Below are 13,189 nucleotides of genomic sequence, written 5' to 3'. Positions count from 1 at the left end.
TCCTGGAATCCTGGGTCTACAGCCCGCCTGCTGTGACCTGGGCATCCCCCACCCCTGCTCGGCCGCTCAGGGGGAGGGGTCTCAGGCCGCACGAGGCCCAGCGGGGGCTCCACCCTGGACAGCTCGCACCTCGTGACACCTCTCTACTGTGATTATGGCTTCAGATGAAGAAAAAACCCCAAAACAGAAAATTTGTGAACACTGAAAAAATACATACATTTAAAGATAACACAAGCCCTCCTTGAAAGTAATTTACTTAAGATCATTGACTGGGAGAAACAAATGAACACAATGAAAATGAGGAATAGAGACACCGGAGAGGTGCATCCCCCCCCCACCCCGAGTGGCACCGCGTGAGGTCCCAGACACAGGTTGGCAGTGGAGAGACCCACATGGGCGACGGGCTCTGTGCAAAATCGGGACTAGAAGTAGGTCAGCTCGTCGTGTCTGCCTTTGTGGGTCTGGTAGCTGGCCAAGGCCAAGGGCTTGTTCTCGTGTGGGAGGCTTTCAAATACTCGAATGTGCACGAAGTTATCATCATCCACTTGAACCTGGAAAGACAGTCCAGTGAGGGGCGGGTGTGGCCTCCGACCCCTGCTCCACTGGCCTCGGCTGGACTGGGAGAAAGGCCCTGGGTGCCAGGAGGCCATGTCCCTTCAGGTGACCAGCGACTGGGCTGAGGACATTCCCACCTTCCTCCATCGAGTGCACGGGACGCCCTCGTTGCCCCAGCCAGCACCCGGCACCCACACTCACTCCATCAGAGCCCCGAGTCCCCGAAAGGCTCGGTCCTCCCCTCCAGGAGGCTGTGTGCACACGTGCACACACACACGCGCACGTGCACACGCATGCTCATTTTAGATGGCCAGCAACCCCCTGAAGCTGGGGGCTGCCACTCGACCCTCTTAAGCACCCCTGCCCAGGCACCGAGGCGCCCCCAATTCAGGCCAGACCTTCCGAAGAGGCTGACATCCCACCTTGATGAAGAAGACCCTCCCGGCGACCACCTGGCTCTTGAACTCCACAGCCTTGAACATCGGGAACTTCTTCTCCTTCTCTTCCAGCTGGGCCCTCACCTGGGGGAGGAGAGAACGGAGAGACACGTGCACTTACTTGAATTAAGTGTCATGGCTGAACTCTGATGCCGGCCCTCTACAGACTTTCTATAACATGACTGTTCTTCACAACTGAGCAGACACATTAAATTGTCAGCTCTGATGATAAAGTATAGAAAACAGCTCTCTAATTCTGCCGAGTTTCAACGGTACTATTTCTCTGTATCATTTTCCCCTTCTTTTCCAGGCATGGAATAGTTTGATATTTTCATCATCACGACAACGTATGTAAGTTCATACACTGTTTTTCTCTTTTACTTAACAGACAGTTCATTGCAAAGAGTATATATAGTTTTTTAATTACTCTTTTAAATTCTTTTTTTTAATTTTAATTTTTGCTGCATCGGGTCTCAGTTGCCGAACGTGGGCTCTCCCTTGCGGCGTGCGGGCTCAGTAGTTGTGGCACACAGGCTCAGTAGTTGTGGCACGTGGGCTTAGTTGCTCTGCGGCATGTGGGATCTTAGTTCCCTGACCAAGGCTCAAACCTACGTCCCCTGCATTGGAAGCAGGATTCTTGACCACTGGACCACCAGGGAAGTTCCTAATTACATTTTTATTTGTTTATTTTTAAAGAAATTATATTTATTTATTTATTAATTTATTTTTGGCTGCATTGGGTCTTTGTTGCTGCTTGCGGGCTTTCTCTAGTTGCAGCGAGTGGGGGCTACTCTTCATTGCGGAGCACGGCCTCTAGGCACGCGGGCTTCGGTAGCTGTGTCACGCGGGCTTCAGTATTGTGGCACACGGGGTCAGCAGTTGTGGCGCACGGGCTTAGTTGCTCCGCGGCATGTCGACCTTCCCAGACCAGGGATTGAACCTGTGTCCCCTAAACTGGCAGGAGGATTTTTAACCACTGCACCACCATGGAAGTCCCTAATTACCCTTTTAAAATTGAAAGCTAAAACAGTTAAAAACGTTAAACTAAATTTAATATTAAATTTAATCTTCCATCTTCTAGATGTGCCTTAACTCTCTTAAGAATTCCCAATTTCTTGTGTGACAGACAATGCAGCAGATAACACTTTTGCAGGGAAATTGCTTTGCTGCGTTTTTAGATGACTTCTCTAGCGTGCAGTGCCTTTGGGCGGAGGCTGTCCCTGATTCTTCGTGTCAGACGGTAATCACACTTTCCGATGAGTCCTGTTTTCCAGGGTCTTGGCCTTTCGGGAACCGAGCATTCTGATGGAGGAAGGGGGGAGCAGGTTGTTCTGTCTTGACTTTAAAACCTGATCTAGTTTCAAAGCGCTCCGGCTGCTCTCTGGGTTACCGGCAGGCACTAGAGCACGCTGACTCTGCAGTGCAGTCACAGGACCAGTCCTAGAGGGTCGGAGGATTTCACTGGAGCCGGAAGCAGGCTGCTTTGGGAGCTGAGGGCGTCACCGCCACACATGCCAGCGAGTCCCTGTGGCAAAGGCCTTCAGGGAGGGGAGCTCCCTGTGGATAAGGTGGGCAGAAAGGACAGGAGGGAGGGTCAGGAAGTGAGAAGGCGCGCCGCCTTCTCTCCACGCAGCTGCCACGGCTCCCACGGCGGTGCGCGTGTCCCCAGGGGCTGGTGCCCACCTGCGTCTGAACACTCCCCCGTGGGGCCCTTCTTCCTGCCAGGTGCCTGCCAGGTCTGCAGGGAACTGACCCTGCAAACAGTTTACAAGGCCAGGGGGGTGAGTGACACCCACAGACACTCCTGGGAGTCTGAGATGGAATCGTCTCTCTCTCTGCTTCAGGGGGGCTTGCACAGAGCCCCCGCCCTGTGCAAGGACTGATGGCTTGAGAAAACCCTAAAGGAGGTGGCGGGACAGAGCATGTGCAGGCGGCGAACGCCAGGCCAGGCCACGGCCTGTGGGACGGCAGGTCACTGACACCGCTGCCTGCCGGCCAGGAGAAAGATGAGCTGGGCTGTAGCCAGGGGGTGTGCAGAAGGCCCCGAGTCACTTAGGAAGCTGCCAGTTCCCGGCCCTGAGGGGACCAGGTGGGGCAGAGGGCCAGGGAGGGCCCTAGGACAGGGCTGGAGGAGACGGGGGCGGAGTGCAGCACCACGACGTCCTTCTGACCCGGGCCGGTCTCTGGCCTCTGATCTTCTCATGTGCAGCCCAGACTGTCCCAAAAGCATCAGTACAAAGGGCCACCAGATGGTGCCCATGCCCCTCACAGAGACCACCCAGCACAAAGGCAGCCTCCTTGTTCCCAGGGGCAGTGAGAACGGTCCACTAACATATCACTTTCAAGGAACTGACCCCAAATGAAGGGGCCCTTTGAGACAGTAACCTTCCCTCCCAAGTGAGCTGACACACATTTAAAGTTCACATGACAAGCGGGGAATTCTCAGGCCTGGAAAACCACGAAGAGGCGGGAAGGGGTCTTGCTTGTCAAGAGCCGACTTTGCTGACACACGAGGATAGGCAGGGCAGGCCCGGCTCCTCCCACCCTCACCTGATCCTTGGGTGCAGGTGCCTTCCTCGGAACCCGGCCCGACAGCTGCCCAGGGTCCGAACCAGGCTCTGCCTCCGTGACCCAGGCTGGACTGCGCTTCGAAGCTGTTCATTTGGAGAGAACCTCAAACGTACACGGAAGTGCTAGAATAACAGCCTGAGTCTAGGACGCCTGTGGACCCCGTCCCCGGACTCACTCAGGGTTACTTCACCCCTCCTACTGAACCGTTTGCTCTCTAAGTGCTTTTCCCCAACGGGCACGTCGCGGCCCTACCCCTGTGGACACCTCCGCTCGCGGGTGCGCTTCCCAGGCGGGGAGGGGCATCGGCCTGCGCCCAGCCCAGCCCACGGCGGGATGCGCTCGGGCGCACCGCCTCTGTCCCAGCGGCGATGCGTACGGGCTGCCCGGGCCCCCAGGACCCCATCCGCCCCCCGGGGCCCTGACCTGGTCGGCGATGGCCTGGGTGTCGGCCGTGGCCGGCTGCGTGGGGGTGGGCGCGCCGCACATCATCTCGGCGGCGGGCGTGGACACCAGGCGGCGGGCACTCGGGAGCAGCGGACGCGCACGAGCACCGAACTCTGGCGGGAGCAGCTGACCGAAATCAAGCCGCCGGACCTGGCGCGGCGGTCACGTGACGCGCGGGCGGAACCACGGCGCGCGGCTGGGGGGAGTCCGGGACCGGAAATGGCGTGCCGGGCGCCCGGGACGGGAATGGGGCGCGGGGCGCCCTGGTAGGGATGCACCGTGGGCGGGAGCAGGCCGCAGCCTGGGACCCCCGGCAGGCACCTTCTCGGGACCAAGGGTCGTGTGCTGTAGGGCTGGCCCCTCTCCCTGGGTTTGGTGTCGGCCACCCCGTCGGCTGAGTCAGAGGGCGGGATGGGGGCGCGGCCGCAGGACTCGGGGAGAGGGTGGGCGGGGCCCTGCAGGATGTGGGTGGGAGCGCGGGCGCGGTCCGCAGGTTCCCGGGAAGGGTGGTGCTCCGGCTCTCGCGGTGGCTGGGCGGGCGCTGCCCCGGGCACTGCCCTGCGGGGGACCTCGGGGGTACCGGCCCGGTGCGGGGCAGGGCGCGGGGCGGAGTTGGCCCATCCTGACCCCTCTCTGGCCTCCCGGACCACACAGTGCCCCCAGACCCCACTGTCCTGTCTCGGTCTCCGGGTCCCCACAGTTTGACCCACTGCGTGAGATGACAGTAGTGGGTCCTGAAACGACAGGGGCGTTTGGGGTACGGAGAGCAGCGGGCAGCTGGACCGAGGGCGGAGGGGAGAGAAGCCCCCGCCCAGCGCGGGAGCTGGGGGTGCTGGGGGAGAGGGGCAGGGGCGGGCTGGCAGGCCCTCCCTTCCGCGGGCATCTGCCTGCCTGGCGCCCCTCATCCCACGGCCCGGCCCAGCGCCCCACCTGGGCTGGCCTGTCGTGTGGGCTGCTGTGAACATCGTGGGCCTGTGACCCGGGGACACAGTGAAGGGCTGACGTGGGTGGACGGAAGAGGCACAAAGGAGTCCAGTGATGGGGAGGTGATGACTCCCGGGGTCTCAGGCTGGGGTGGGGGCAGGTGGGTGGAGTTAGTTAAGGGCTTGGTTCTGACGGGGTTTGGTTTGGGACTGAGACATCCTGGGATGAGAAGGGTCCCCGTCATATTGGGGCAGGGTGGGGCCTGTGCTGGGAACTGTCTGGACAGGACTGGCCTTTCAGAAAGATCCAGCTGCCCCCCACCCGACAGGACTGCACCTCGGTGGTCACTGGGCCTCTCCCATCACTGGGTGCTGACTCCGGGCAGAGGCCCAGCCTCGCCTCCTGGCAGGCCCAGTGGGAGTGGCCCGTGAGCGAGTGTGTGGGGAGGTGAGCCTTTCTGGTACTTTCTAGGGCAGAGCCTGGTCTGTAAGTTCAGGGAAGCATGTGGTTGAGCCCTGGGGGGAGGGGGAGGAGAGACTGACACCCATCCAAGGCCCAAGCACAGAAAGCCGAACCCTGACAGCGGGGTTTGCAGCAAAGTAAGGCTTCCAAGCAAGGGAGGAGGGAAGCCTCAGGTCCACTCCTCATTGGTCTGAGCTGGCAGTTTTTATTTTTCTTAATTGATCTTTTGCATTTAATGAAAAGAAAGAACTATTCATTGAAAGACATTTTTATGAGAATGAAACAACAAACCACCCACTGGGGTAAATATTCTCATTACACATATCTGACGATATATAAATAACTCCTCCAATGAATAGATCAAAGATCATTAAACAGGCAGTGTACGTGAACTGGCACTCCCAATTTACACTTAGCAAAATCGAGTTCGCAGTTTTTAAAGGGGAAGGACAGAGGAGCTGGGGTGAATCATCTGAGCCATCTGCCGTCTACGTGTCTGGTCTGGTGGTCTGTGACTCCGGAGTCTGTGTCAACATACTCTGTAAAGGTCATCTTGCCCTGGAAGATGACTCAGAACAGCACATAACCAGTGATGCTTCTTGGAACTGTGGCTCCAAGCCTCTGACCTTCACTGCTCCTTATTGATTAGGCAAAAATGTGATCAAACAAGTATGGGCTAGGACAAGAGGGAAAACAAGAACAGACACCCGGACACGAGTGTTAATTATAAACCAGTCACAGGACTGGGTTTCAAGACTCCCACAATTCATAATTGAACAAATGAATGAATAGAGACGGATTTGACCCCATAAAAATGGAAAACTCCTCTGTGTCAAAAACAAAGCGTCAGAAAATGACGACCCGGAAGGGCAAGGCAGGCGGTTCTGTGGCTTCTGTCATCCTGCAGCTCGGGGCGGTGGGGGGGGCACCTTGAGGCGCCTCGTTACGCCTGACCCTCCGTCCCCGCTGGACCTGGGTCTGCAGGTGCTCGCATTTTAGAACTAGGAGGGTAACACCTGTGGAAAGGCTTGTTTTTTCGGAGCGGGCGGGAGCAGGGGATCCACCACCATCACTTGGGTTTTGACAGAGACTCACAGGCAGGCAGAGGAGGGGGCGGCTTACACTAGGTGTGCCCTGATGGAGTCTCTGGGCCCGGGGAGGCTGTGGGCAGGCCCACTGCAAGCTGGGCGTCCTGTTTGATTGCTTTCAGGGGCATATTGGGCCTTCTCTGGTTGTCCTGAGTTAGAAGGGGGATGGGGCAAAAATTAGGGAAGGTGACGGTCACGGCCACCTCCTGACATTCTGGGCCAATGGCTGCAGAGGCTGTGGTTTGGCTTCTGGACGGTTGTTGCACAGATGGTGGGTCTCTTGTCACATGGACGTGGTCTGGCCATTGTCTGTCTGTATAGTCATTGTCTCATGCTGCTTTATGGAGTCAATGTTGCTTTCTTGCTGCAGGTTTGGGTCCAGACATGTTTTCCAGCTGCCGTGGAAGGCAAGCTCTGAAGGTCAAACTCTTGAATGCTGATCCACCCTTTCCTTGCACCTGCTGTGTGGCATAGGAGTAACTGCTGAAACTCTCTGTGCTTAAATGAAGCACTAAGTGAATTAATGAGCATAAAATGCTTGGGACGGTATCTGAGCCCTAGGGTGAGTTGATGATGTTACCACTATCATTGCCTATGATTACTATACTCACATAAGTCTAACCCATAATTAGCATTACTTTTTCTACCCAAATGCCCTGAAAAATGTTGACATTCATCTCATTCCTTGACAACACAGCTTTTTATCCTACTAGAGCCAGGGGAAGAGACCTAGTATCCCGTGTCCCCATCTAGAGTCCCGAGGACATTCACTTCAATTTGAAATCCCTGTTCAGAAGGATCAGACTTTTAAATTCCAGCAATTTTGGAGTTTCACTTGTGATCTCTGATGTTCCCAGAGTCAGAAGAAACCAAGGTGTTTTGTGGGTTTTTTTCTCAATTTAATTTCTTACGTGTAGGAGCCCCAAAGATATGAGACCAAGGGTGAGCCTGGCAATCGAGGTTATATGCCTCAAGGAATGGGACGGGGGCCTGGGGCTCCCAAGGGGAGGAATGGGACGGGGGCCTGGGGCTCCCAAGGGGAGGAGGGCCCCTCATGGGGCGATACAGAGAGCTGAGTCTGGTAATTAATGTTTGCCCTGCTGTGCAGGGAAGTGTTTCAGATAAAAAAGTTATCTCTGGTAATAACTCTTCCTCTGGTACAGGCCCCCATCTCAATTCTTTCAGGTAGTTAAGGAAGAGGTCATAGTTGTCCTGAGCCTGCTGGCTCCGATTGCCTACAGCTCAGAATAGTCTACATGCCAAAGGGGCGTATTCTGTCCTCCTCACAACCTGGCTTGTGTGTTTCCCTGTTGGCACGCTTAGGCAGGTGACTCATACACCTGTGCCCCATTCTATTCAGTTGCTTGTGTTTCTTATTGCAAACATGTCATCACCAGAATTTGCTGCTAATTAAATTCTAGCCCAAGAGACCCTTTGGGTGGGGGAAAAAAAAGAGAGAAAGATGAAACATTTAAACAAGTAAGCATTTATTACATTTACCTATTCATCTTCAATAACAAAGGAAATATCAGTGGAGGTAAACCTAAACATAGGTGCCCCACCTGGGCACATCGCTGCCCAGCCTCCTGCATCAGGACCCATTACAGGCCTGTCTGCCTGGCCGAGCTGGAAGCAAAGCGGACAGTGGCTTTACCTCCGAGCCAGGACCCTTGAAGCAGCCATCTCGAGCAGAGACAGCCCTGAGCCCCCTCTGAAAGGTGAAAGGAGGTGCAGAAATTGGGACGACTCAAGGGAGGGAACAGATGTACATCTTGAAGAGCCGTTGCTATAAACTAATGTAGGCAAAGGATTTTCTAAGCTTAGAAGCATCGGAAGAATCAGAAGGGAAAGGCCGGGACCCAGATGGGGGCAGGGGACTCTCTGGGTGCACCTGTTGACCTGCCCTCGGCCATCCAGCTGTTCTCTCTGTGTCTCCTAATGACCTAGGGACCCTTGTCCAGGTCCCCAGCAGACAGACAGGCAGCACTGGGACTGTTCCTGCCTCCGTACCCATCACATAGGAGGCATTAAATGAATATTTGACTCCTTATGTTACGGAACTCACGCTGGGCTGCTCATCGCTCAGGAATACAATGCTAAGGGCCAAGTGTTGGGTAAGAGGAGACGCAGCTTTATTGAGGAAGCTGGCAATCCTGGGGAGGAAGTGGGCTCACGTCCCAAAGAATCAACTCCCCCTTGCTGATCAGGGGACAAGAGATTTTAAAGGGGCGTTTCTGGGGTGCACAGGCCCTGGTGGGGGGGAGCTGCATGAAGAAGAGCGCAGTCAGCTCTGATAGTCGACTTGAAATTAGTCACGCGGTGATGGGATCACTGCCCTTCGATTGTTTTAAGTACAGTTAGTCTTCAGTTCCAGAAGTGGTTTGTTCGCATCCCCTTGAGGCCGGTTCTTGGAATTGTGTAAGACAGACCAGCAGTTCATGTCACGGCTGTAGTCTTGTCATCATGTAATTAACTTCTTCCACCTGGTGGGATTTCAGTATCTGCAAAATAGCTCAAAGGACGTGGCGCAGAATATTATCTACAGACTTTGAGGAGGAGTTAAAGGTCCTTGACGTTTTGTTTTTGTCACACCACGGGGCTCACGAGTTCTTGGTTCCCTGACCAGGGATTGCACCCAGGCCCCGGCAGTGAAAGTGCAGAGTCCCAACCACTGGACTGCCAGGGAAGTCCCAAGAGGTCCTTGTCTTTTTCTTTCTTAAAGTACTTTTTTTTAATTATACTTCTATAACTTAAAATTTTACTTACTTATTTATTTATTTTTGGCTGCGTTGGGTCTTTGTTGCTGTGCGTGGGCTTTCTCTAGTTGTGGCGACTGGGGGCTACTCTTCGTTGCAGTGCGCGGGCTTCTCATTGCGGTGGCTTCTCTTGTTGTGGAGCATGGGCTCTAGGTGCACGGGCTCAGTAGTTGTGGCTCATGGGCTCTAGAGCGCAGGCTCAGTAGTTGTGGCGCGCAGGATTAGTTGCTCCACGGCACGTGGGATCTTCCTGGACCAGGGATCGAACCTGTGTCCCCTGCATTGGCAGGAGGATTCTTAACCACTGTGCCACCAGGGAAGTCCCAGGTCCTTGTCTTTAATGCCTAAACTATATTATTTTGTCTTGTTTCACAGCTTTCCTTTGCTTCTGCATGTTGTCTCCTCTCTGATTAAGTTTATTCTTTGGCTAAAGTTTTTCTACAGACAAGAGGCAGGCAGAGGACGCTGGGGGGACAGTCTGTCCTGGGAAGGCCCCACAGAGTCCTGCTCAGTTACACTTACATACTTTTGTAAATCAAAAACAAAACTGCAAAGTAAAGCAATTGAGGGACTTCCCTGGCAGTCCAGTGGTTAAGACTTCGCCTTCCAATGCAGGGGGTGTGGGTTTGATCCCTGGTTGGGGAGCTAAGATCCCACATGCCTCAAGGCCAAAAAACCAAAACATAAAACAGAAGCAATATGGTAACAATTCAATAAAGACTTTAAAAATGGTCCACATCAAAAAAAAAAAAAATCTAAACGGGACTTCCCTGGTGGCCAGTGGTTAAGACTCCTCACTTCCAATGCAGGGGGTGCAGGGTCGATCTCTGGTCGGGGAGCTAAGATCCCACAGGCCATGTGGTGTGGCCAGAAAGAACAAAATAGTCAATGCCAGGAATTTATTTGAAGGAAAAGTAATATAATGGATGGACAGGAGATTTATCTATAAAATGTCCATCCCAGAATTTAGAAGCCGTCTCCATGCCCAGCCTCCGTCCATAGCAAGGAGCCCTGTGTACTTGGGAGGAAGTGTTTACAAGAGCGTGTCTGCCAGGGCCCTGATGTTGGCGGCACTGGGTGCTTGTTGAAATGCTGAGTCCCCAGCCCTTTTCCCTGGAGATTCCGAGTCCCTGGGGTTCGGTGGGGTCCAGGCACCTGTGGGATTGACGGATATTCACCGATGTTAACAGTAGCCATCACTAGGGGGTGGGGAATGGGTATTTAACAACTTTCTGTGATTTTCAGTATTTTCCCAAAGTTTTATTTAAAGGCCTTTTTGCTTTTAGAAGAAAGGTTTATTTTGGAATATTGCATATTCTTGAGAAAATATCATAGGAAAATGCTAGATATGTTATTGAAAAGCAGTTTCAAAACTGTCAACATAGTGTGATTACTGTAATATATTAACATATAATTAATACGAATCTTATGCACAGAAAATAAAGAACAGATCTGTCAGAAATTTTTCTTTTAGGCCATGAGACCATGATTGGTTTCCTCCCCTAACTTTTTTTATTGCCCTGATTTTCTATAATAACCGTTGAGGGATCATATAGGGGGAGGAGCACACAATATGGAGAGAATGGGTTTGGGTCTGGAGAGCAGCTCTGAGCAGCGGGGTGCTTCTCTGATGTTTCTCCTGAACAGGTGGAGGTCGTGTGTTTGGGGCAGGAACACCACCAAAGTGATGCTGTCCTTTCAGTGCATCATCTCAAGGGCGTGTGATGTCCATACGCCTTGCACTGGTGATGTAGACCTCCATCTTGAGTGCAGGCATGTCTACCAGTTTTCTCCATTGTAAAGTTACTATTTTCCCCATTGTAACCAATAAGTACTTTTGAGGCTATGCAAATAGCATGTCTGTCATCCTCCTTTTGCCACTAATTTTAGTATCCATGGATGGTTCTTGCCTGCGATGCACAGCGGACTTTGAAAAGTCTCCTAAAGAAGGATAATTTTGCATTTAGAATTGTCGATTAAAATTCAATTGACAAGAAGAAAAAAGAATTTTACTTGAGCCAAATTGAGGATTATAACCCAGGAGGAAGTCTTTCAGGAAAGACTGTTCTGCCTGTTAAAAGTCGAAGGCGTGGTCATATACTGACATACTGACATTTTAAATAAAGTTCACCAAGGATACATAGTCCAGGTAGCACGTATAAAGCCAGCAGCAGGTCACCGCGACCCCCTACGAAGTTGGGAAAGTACACTATTCTTCTAAGAAGTTACATTGCCAGCGTCAGAAGAAAGGGAAAAAATTGATCTTTATGGTGGAGCAGGCATTCCCACCTTTGAGGAGGTCCGGTTATTGTGTAATGCGGACGCACACTGCCATCAAAGGGGGAGTGAGAAGGCCCTAACGGACAGAGAGAATTTTATGCTTCATTTCCTCATCCTGCCTTAAAATATAAATTTTACTTTGTCTGAACAAAAGCATGTATTTTTTAGTTACACTGAATATGCAACAAATCTTTCGTTAGCTGTCAGTGTCTAATAGCTGTATAGGCTGTCAAGTATTGGTATATTTTTAAAGTATATGTTGGTGCATTTCATTGCATTCTTTTGGTGAAATTCCCTGTCAGAAATTCACTGAATGTCTATTAACATTGCTCTTTTCTTTAGGCTTTGTTGTCTTCTTTTTCCTGCTTTAGGAAAAAGCACGTAGCGTCCTCCTCTCTGGAGTACAAGGATTTGTTATTTCACTGCCCCGCACCTCCGCTGAGACGTGGCTGTTGGGGCAGGGATCTTGTCCTGTTCAACAGCGCCACCGCTGGTGAAAGAACTTAAATAGCTTTTTCAAACAGAAAAAGTTGGACGAATGGGGCAATGAACGCTTGTATTCCTGCCACTGGAGTCAACCATTGTTAACATTTTGCCATATTTGCTTGTGTGCCCTGTGTGTGATTGTTTCTCTATCTATTGACATGACACTTCATCCCCACCAAACACTTTGCAGTTATTTCCTAAAAGTAGAGACATTCTTCTCCATCACTTGTTGGCAAACTATGATCATTGGGCCTAATCTGGCCCATCACCTGTTTTTGTAAATAAAGTTTTATTAGAACACAGCCACACACATTCATTTGCATGTTGCCCATAGCTGCTTTTGCACTAAAGGAGCAGTTGTTTTGGCTCACAAAGCTGAAAATATTTTCTACCTCACCTGTGCAGAAAAGCATTAACCTAAGGCCTTCGTGCTATCCTTACAAAGTCCTGCTTATGAGTTTGGCCCTTAGCTGGCACCTGGGAATGTGCATTTGGGGAGGGTCCCCATTACCGTAGCTGTGATAAGAGTGCCTCACTGAGTCTGAACCGTTTGTACAAACACAGCGTGTGCTGAACATCTGTTCTCTCTCTGGGAGTCCGGAGTTTCCGTGTGTGTCTGTGACTAGCTCATAATAAAAACTGGGCACTTTTTTTTTAATTAACATTTTGGCTGTGCCGCTCAGCATTCGGGAGCGTAGACCACCTCCTACAGTGGAATCGCAGAGTCTTAACCACTGGACCTCCAGGGAAGTCCCAGAAAACCCTGGGCTCTGATCTCTAACAAGCTCCTTCTGACATTTAATGCGTTGTCAACAGCTCTTTGCTGGGAAGTTAGCTCGCTCTACAAGCCTTTTCCCTGTGCCTTGAATCCTTTTGCCATAATAAATCATAGCCATGGGTCTTCCTAGAGAATCAATGAATCTGGGTGTCTTGGGTCCCCCTGACACATGGCCCTTTATAGAAAAAGTCTGCTGAGGCCCATTCTACATAAACACCATGGTTATACCTAAGAAAACAAACAATAATTCTGCAATATAACCTAACCTCTAGTTTCTATGCAAGCTTTCCAGTTGTCCCCCAAATGATTTTTTAGCTTATTTTAAAAAATCAGAGTCCAGTCAAGATTTGTATGTTGCATCCCCTCCTTTACACATGCTTCACCCATGCCTTCGTTCATGACACTAAC

At 51.9% G+C, this 13,189-nt stretch overlaps 1 protein-coding gene across 1 annotated transcript; it reads right to left on the bottom strand.

The window, feature by feature from the left end:
* Positions 1–238: 238 nt before the first annotated feature.
* CSTB (cystatin B) lies at positions 239–4,226 on the bottom strand. Its single transcript, XM_082839741.1, has 3 exons — positions 3,987–4,226; positions 978–1,076; positions 239–551 (listed from the first exon to the last, which is right to left on the bottom strand). Exons 1-3 carry the CDS (start codon positions 4,050–4,052, stop codon positions 423–425), a joined length of 294 nt encoding a protein of 97 aa, XP_082695867.1. The 5' UTR covers positions 4,053–4,226; the 3' UTR covers positions 239–422.
* Positions 4,227–13,189: the final 8,963 nt, after the last annotated feature.

Source organism: Leucopleurus acutus (assembly GCF_964270905.1).
Source record: "Leucopleurus acutus genome assembly, chromosome: 5".
Lineage (NCBI taxonomy): Eukaryota > Metazoa > Chordata > Mammalia > Artiodactyla > Delphinidae > Leucopleurus > Leucopleurus acutus.
The sequence above is the reverse complement of the archived record's forward strand: the minus strand, read 5'-3'. Positions and strand labels throughout refer to the sequence as shown.